The 8179-nt window shown below is 34.8% G+C and overlaps 1 protein-coding gene across 1 annotated transcript in view; it reads right to left on the reverse strand.

Annotated features, from left to right (window-relative positions):
- LOC306658310 (uncharacterized protein) overlaps positions 1 to 7048 on the reverse strand; it is a 15203-nt gene extending 8155 nt beyond the window's left edge. Inside the window, exons 1-6 of the mRNA XM_079135126.1 lie at positions 6991 to 7048; positions 6549 to 6602; positions 5435 to 5488; positions 2473 to 2526; positions 799 to 852; positions 109 to 153 (exon numbers count right to left, since the gene is read on the reverse strand). Of these exons, the coding sequence (XP_078991252.1) occupies positions 109 to 153; positions 799 to 852; positions 2473 to 2526; positions 5435 to 5488; positions 6549 to 6602; positions 6991 to 6993 (264 nt within the window). The 5' untranslated portion in view covers positions 6994 to 7048. The remainder of the gene's footprint in view (positions 1 to 108; positions 154 to 798; positions 853 to 2472; positions 2527 to 5434; positions 5489 to 6548; positions 6603 to 6990) is intronic.
- Positions 7049 to 8179: the final 1131 nt, after the last annotated feature.

The following is an 8179-nucleotide window of genomic DNA, read 5'->3' on the forward strand; positions in this document are numbered from 1 at the left end:
AATCTTTTTTTTTATTCTTTTTTATTGAAAATCATAAATTTATAGGGCAATGTTGTTTGATTCTCTTAAGGTAATCTTGAAAAAAAAAATAACAAAACTGATACATACCAGAGGTCCCATGGCACCCATTGGACCGGTAGGGCCAGCTTCACCCTAAAGCAAAATTGAGATTGCCCAGTATGAGAAACCTAAGTCAAGATTGGCATTACATTATTCCATGTATGTATGATTTTAAAGAGCACATTAACTTTCACATTTTATAATCTTTCAATGAAGGATCTCAAAAGTTTGTTTCGTTGCTTTTCTGTAAAATTAAGTGAAAATTTGATTTCACAGAAATAAGTCTAAGATAAAATTGGGGATTTAAACAAGATGGAGAGAAACTATCACACCTAGTAATAAAGTAACTATATGTCAATTTCTGGCATATCTCAAGCATAATTTTACAAGGCTAGAATTAACTCATATTCTCTGAAGATCTATTATAGAAAACTTAGAAATAAAACTTTAAAACCAAATGCTTTCTTATGAATATATCTCATGATTCCTCCCATTAAAAATTATTCTGTTCTTCCTTTATATTTTCTCTCCCTATGGAAATAAATAAATTTGGGGAATAAGCAAGGCTATAAGACCCTGAAATTAAAAGGGCGTCAAACAACAGAATACACATTATTTACCTAAATATTCATTTATTTAAATCCCTCTTTTCTCCAGAATTAGTTAAGGAGGTTCTGAAAATTGTGTCGGTACTCAAAGAAGAACAGAAGAAGTATAGTGATGGTTTTGTACAATTACCTTAGCACCAGTTGCTCCGACTTCACCTTTAGGGCCTTCAAGACCTTTATGTCCCTGAGAAGAAAAATATAAATATGTATATGTATGCTGGTTTGTTTTTTCAATTTTTGAAATATAAAAGAAGCCTAAAAAATATGTTCATAGAAAGTGCCTTATAAATCCCAGCAGCTCAGGAGGCTGAGGCAGAATGATTGCAAGTTCAAAGCCAGCCTCAGTAACTTAGCGAGATTATCTCAAAATAAAAAATAAAAAGGCTGGGGATGTGACTCAGTGGCTAAGTGCCCTTGGGTTCAATCCCTGGTTACCCCTGCTACCACCCCACCCCCAGCAAAAAAAAAAAAAAAAAAAAAAGAAACTGTCTTATGAAAACAACCTGAAATTTTAAGTTATCACTCAAAATATCTCTAATTCTCAAACTTTTCTAGAAGTTTATTCAAAGAAAATTAAAGTAGGGTTTTCTTATTTTAAAACTATGTTCAACATTCAGTGTTATCAATTGTCGAACATTCATGACTTTATAGAAATTTAATCTACAGCTACAACTAAAAATTTACATTAGCCTTACAGGACACACACAATTATAAAGTTCACATAGTTACAAAATATGAGTTATATTCAGGAGTGATATACAAAATACAATTGATCTTCTGAATACACAGATTCTACATTCATGTCTTTAATCAACCAGGAATCAAAAATTTTCAAAGGAAAACCAACTTCTCTTGTTGTGACATGTACTCTGCCATTAGCCCTACAATGGTCGCAACCGTACTAAACACATATAGATTTTTCTTTTCATTTTTCTCTAAATAATACAGTGCAACACTATTTACATAGCATTTACATTGTATTGGATTATTTAGGTATTTTAGGGTGTCTAGAGGTAAAGCACTGGGAGTATGGTATAGGTTACATGAAAGCACTCTGCCACTGTATATAAAGGGCTTGAGCATGTATGGATTTTGGTATCATGTGCAGGGGGTGGGGAGATATAAAGGGGACTGGAATTGCTCTCCAGTGGATATAGAGGTACAACTGTATTAAATAACGAGACCAGCAGCACCAATCATCCTAATAGAAACCCAGCTACTCAAAACAGAGACTAGTCAGTGTATTAGCTTTGCTTTCAGATAAATAGCTAGACAGATTCTCTTGTGTACATAACATAATAGTTACATATTAATTCTCTTGAGCTATGAAAGAAGCATTCTATTGCCTTCCAAATCTGGGTTGGCTGGCCCCTCTGGTTATCATTGTCAAACATTTGACATGTAGTAAAGTCCTTCAGCTCTGCACACCAAGTAGTGCATTCTCTACTCGAGTCATGTCATTTATTCCCCTATTTACTAATTGCTTATTTCCTTAGGCAATTACTATTTCTTAACTATATCTTTTATGAGCTAAACCTACAAGCCAAATAATTTTCTTATTCATCACCTTGTCCTCTTTTGTATCACGGTACCAGGTATGTAGTAGAATTTTTTTTTTTTTTTAGAATCAAATGAAATTTGAAGGAAATGTAAAAGAGAATTGTGATTTCAGTAACTGCAGATGAATATTGCAATCACAGCCAGTTAAAGAAAACTGACAAGGGGAATCATGAAGATTTAGAAGGCAGTGTTCCCCACATCCTACTGGGTGGTAACACATAGTATCAGAGAGGATTGAACTTACTCGGTGACCCTTCAGACCTGGAAGACCAGGAGCCCCAGGAAAGCCTCGTGCTCCCTGGGGAAAAAAAGATAAGGTGTTTCAGAGTCATTAGTACAAATAGGAAATTGTTTAATATACTTCTTTTTTAAAAAAAAAAAATCTAAATGACAGTTTTCACTGACACACTAAAGCAGAAAGAAAAGACCAGTATATTTTATCTGTCAAAATATATCAAGGTGATCAAAAATTGACAAAACAAATGCACTGTTAGAAGTGGAAACATGATTTCCAGACATGGAGTAATGCCAAGAATTCATTCAATGACGTTTGCAAAGTTTCACATGATATCACTATATTTTAAGTAGTAGCAAGAAAAAAGAACGACGAGAAGAAAATACAAAGGAACCAATGTGTTTAAATGTCTGAATTGACTTTGTCAAAGCTTACAGAAAAAAATCAGGAAAGGAATTTAAGGGAAAACATGCTTTTCCTACTTAATTTTGCACTTTATTTGAGGTAGACAAATAAATACATTTATAGTTAGGCACTTTTTAAAAAATTTTCTCTGGACTTGTGAACATGGGCAGCAGAATATGATGGGAAATATGGTATTACAATGTGGTTGGTAATTTTTTAATGAAGTATTCACTGCAATCTTTGTGGATTTATGATTGCTTAAAAAATAAATGAGGAAATGAAATATCCAACAAAAAGATCAAGAAATGTGAGAATGGCTTGGTTTCTTTATTTAATAATTTATACATTTCCACTATTTCTATGCATACTCAACCAAAGCATGTTAAATTTTAAAAACAATAAAAATGCAACAGAAAATCAGATCCAATGATATGACTATTTTGAAGTGATGCTTGAAACTTTTTTCTCATTCTCTTAAAATCGATAATGACCCTGTGACTTGACTTGCTCTTGTTGCCTACATTAATTTGGCTTTGCATTGACTTGCCATTATCACTGCCATCAGCACATTTGCACTTTGATTACATAGGTAGATGTGATTAGTATTAATTTTCTATTACTACTATTATTAATCTTCATAATCCTGGCATTTATGACTTCACTCATGACTGGTTAGTGGGATAATCAGTGAACAATCATTGGAAACAACTGAAGAAATGGTTTAATATTTCAAGTTCTCACTTGACCTAAACCTTTCCTAAGGAATTCCCCTTGTCTTAGCACCATCTTACACGTGTAGTAAAATCCTTCAACTCTGCACACCATAGGCTTCATTCACTATTACTAAACGAATGAAGAGGCTGCTCAATAAATAAAATTCACATGATCAGATCAAAGCAATAATTCCTCTGTGACATCTTGCAGTGAAAATATTTCTTTAGTGTTTGGAGGATATCACAGTAAGGGTGCATCAAATCGTGCTCTCTGAACAAATGAAGTCTCAGTAATTCTGTTTACACAACCCCGCTTAGGAATTCCTTCACATCAAGAACTCCCTTTAAGTTTTTTGATTGAAGTCCTCCTTTACCAAGATTTGCCTCCCTTCCATCTGGAACAAGCAACTCAGTGCACAGGCATCTGGGCCCAGAGGAGAATTACTGAGCGATGTTATTTCAAACAATTAATTCACTTCAGTTTTTATGGTCTGTGAGGAGAATCCTCATGTGATTACATATCCCAAATATAACAAGAAAGTGGAGCAGATGTACTAATGCTCATAAAGAATTCCCGTTCTGCTGACCTAGGCCTGTCATCACAGCAGTCACACGTTGTTACACTGAGCTTGCAGAAAGCATCTGTGGTGTGCTGGCAGGGCACCTTTCCTCCCCACAGAGGGCCGTGCTGTGAGGGTGTGCAAGAGTGCAGCAGGCCACGGAGGGTCGAGCAGGGATGGGGGGAAAGGACATCTGTGCTAATGACTAAACCTCATGCCTTTGTCTGCATTTACTTCCTGGGCAGATGGAGGGGCAAAGGAAAGACAACGGGAGGTAGGAGAGTAGTTGTAAATTTGAAACTAAATAATCCTTAGAGTCCTGTAAATCTCTGTTAAAGATCAGCATTCTTTTTTTTTTTTTTAAATAACATACTAGCATTGAACTTCCTCAAGAATATAAACAGTAATGTAGCACTGTTACTTGCACTGAGTGGTAGAAAACATTAGGAAATTATAGAAAACATAATATGTAGTTGACTAGATCTGTTTAGGAGATGCTGAGTGGGAAAAACCACAAGAAGGATGTTCCAGGAGGATTTTTACTTTCTTATCATTCTGCAATTTTCCTCCTTCCTATATAGCTCAGGAGAACCTAGCAAAGCAATGTGAGGAGGACAGAAAGGTGGGTTCAGAGATGTTCTAGTGGCCCAGGTCCTGGAATCTGATGGAGCAAATTGCCATGGTTACTTTGATGAGTTATGGGGAAGAAAACAGCTTTGTTAGAATGTCTGGCAATTGTACATAACTTGTCATGAAATTTCAGGGTCCAGAATATTAATCAAGAATTTCAGCCAACATTAGGATTTGGGGAGCAGCCAAAGAAACATCCTGTCCACATTTATTGCCCTAGCCCATAAAATAACAGTCAACAAACTCTTGCAGGCTATTCTTTTAGACATATGGGCTAATAGAAAATGAAGAAGTTTTTTAAAGATAAGCAGGATTCAAGTGTCATAAACTGTAAATAAGTCAGACCAGATTCCTCTGGAAAAAAAATGTTCTTCTTTTCTGAAAATTTGATATTCAATTGGAGAGTATCCATGTGAGGTATGACATAATTCTCTGGCTCCAGGAGAGTTATTCATATGGTTCCCATGCAAAGCTGGGAACTGGAATTAGCTGTAATTCTAGCAAAATGTCCTGTGACAATTTACTTTTAGATAGAAAGGAACATTACTAGATTGCTGCATTAACTTAGTATCTAATGCACATGCATACAATGAATTGCAAGTCAGTGTTCCTTATGTTTTGAATTTTGTTTGTATGTTACTATATTGGTAAGTATAAACTTACCGGCGATCCTGTAAATCCCACTTCACCAGTATTTCCATTTCTACCAGGTTCACCCTATATGGAAAATAAATAATAAATAAAAACAGCAAGAGGTGGGGGAGGTGTAAAGGGATTTGAGTGTTCTCTGAGACTAGATCAAATAAATTGCAGATAAAAAGTCTTTTTAGAAAGTTCATGTGTGAGTATCTAAGCAGCATAAAATAAAGGAAACCTAGACTCTTTTCTGAGAGCCAGTTATGCTACAATTGATTTTGCAGAACTTTCATTAATTACAGAAGAAATGGATATGAATTATCCTAGTCTGTCCTAACTCACAATTTTATGAATTTCAATTATTACATGCATGACCATATATCTCTGAATTAAAACATTGCTTCTTCCAATACTACTAACCATTTCTTTCCTTGTGACAAAATGAAACAACCAGAGTTTTCTTTATGGCCAAATTCAGTGTAATATGCTTAAATGTATATCACAGTTCACAAAGAGAAAATACAATACTAAACTTAATTTGTGTCACATAGAAATTAATGGCCTGCCCTAATTTTACCTCAACTTTGTTACAACTAAGAAAAGAATCTAGCAAATCAAATCTGTTGTTCCATAATTCATTGATCACACATTACTAATGTTAAATTTATAGTTACATCACCTTAATTAAAAATTCAATTGAAAAAAAATTACTTTTTAAGCTTTTGGGGAGCCATATGGGCACTATACTACTAACGCAATTTGAAAATTTCACTTATTAAGAATTCATAATGATACACTGCCATCAAAACCATATAGTTTTTTCTTTTAGATTATGTCAATGGTTCCACTATAGAAGGTTATAGTTATTACGAGAATAATTCTAATATCTCATGGAGAAATCTGAATGGAAATCCTGAGGAATGCAGGAGAGAGACAGGACTAATAATATTATACAATCAAACTTGAGAACTCCTTTAGTTTTTGTAAAAGTTTATTCTCAGTTCTCAAGTTTAGATGGAATGAATAGAGGACAAAAGCATTGGAAAAAGTGAAATTTATATTAAAGGACATTCTTGTTAACATTCTAGTTCCTTCTTAGGCTCTTTAGAACTTAAAAGCAAAATGGAAAACAGAAGCTTACATCTTCACCAGGCTTGCCGGGAGGGCCCTCTGGTCCACGTGCACCAATCGGACCCTATTACAAAGCAACACAGAAGGGGGGAGAAAAGAGTATTTACTTCTAACTGCTAATAATGTAATCCAAAAATTTCTTGAAACAATGAAAATATATCAGAAAAAATATTTTATTACAATTTAACTCTTATTCTCATAGCCCTCAGATCATGTACTCAAAGGTTTATTACACAATACCATATCTCAGCATTGTCTACTGTACCTATCCCTTTGAATTTAAATACTCTGCCATAAAGAACATACAGCTTAAATACCCTATGATAAAGTGCTTCCAAACTAAATTTTCATTTCTTACTTCTTTAGAGAAGATGTGGAAAAATAAACTGACTACATCATTATCAGGGTGCACCAGCATGTAAACTGAGTATACATGCTTACTTGACATTTACCATTGGTCCAGGTTCACCAGGTTCACCAAGGAGGTCCTGTGGTCCTACACCCTAAAAGGAGGGGGGAAAATGATTATATACAAACCAAAGGAAAACAGAAACACCAAATGTCTACTCTATGTGACTATTCAGATGGCTGGTCACTTTACAGCTCTATCATTTTGGGCAAGTCACTTAATCTGTCTATAACTTAATTCCTAATCTGCAAAATGAGACTAGGATTGTGCTAAATTAGTACAATTTCATCTCTAGGATTCCCTATTATAATAGTTTCACTGCTGTTTTTTTATCTAGTTCCATTTTCAACCAGAATTTTCATCTTCAACTCTATTTTCTTCTGTTTCATTGAGTTTAATCATGAAACTGTGAAAATGAGACTAAAAGATGCAATATAGCATCAGAGGTGGCTTCAAACTTTCAAAGTTCACAGTTACCTTTAACTACCAAGGTTCAGGATTCTATGATTGAAAGATAATGTTTCATCTCCTTTTACAACCACCATGAATTTCCCATCCACATCAAAAACCCCAACAACTACCCCACGGGATGGCACCCAGGTCTTTAAGTGTAACGCTGACCTACTTCTCAGTGGACGCTCCAACAAACACAGCACATACATCCTCAGCCTGCCCCCTTATCCATTCTGTCTCAGTAAATGCCACCACCTTCCTTCTAGTTATCTAAATCAGAAACTTGTGAATTATCTTAAAATCACTGCTTCTTCAACTCCACTCTTTCATCAGGTTCTTTGATTCTGCTACTTACAAATCTCCCAAATGCATCTCTTTCTTGGTCTACAGTGACATTGATTTTTCATTCCCTGCTTCTTTTTCTCAAACATTGTTCTAATGAATCTCTTTGCTTTTGGTCTCATTCAAATTAAAAATTCTTCCTGAGTATTGCTGTCAAGGTGATCTTTCTAACATGCAAATCACAACATGTGTCTTACTTGCTTAAAACAATTCATTATCTAATATCTTTCAGTGAAAGTTCTGTTGATTCTTTTTTTTCTTTTTTTTTTTTTTTTTTTTTGGTGTTTGGATTTTGTTTGAAGATAGTGGCCTGCGGACAAGATATTCATCATCCTTGGCCCATCCATGAAATGTATAAAATATTCCCCAATGTCACAAACACGCTTCTCATCCTTTCCAAGGGCTCTCTACAGGATATGATTAGACTCTCTGTTGAA

This window comes from Sciurus vulgaris, assembly GCF_902686455.1.
Source record: "Sciurus vulgaris genome assembly, chromosome: 3".
Classification (NCBI taxonomy): domain Eukaryota; kingdom Metazoa; phylum Chordata; class Mammalia; order Rodentia; family Sciuridae; genus Sciurus; species Sciurus vulgaris.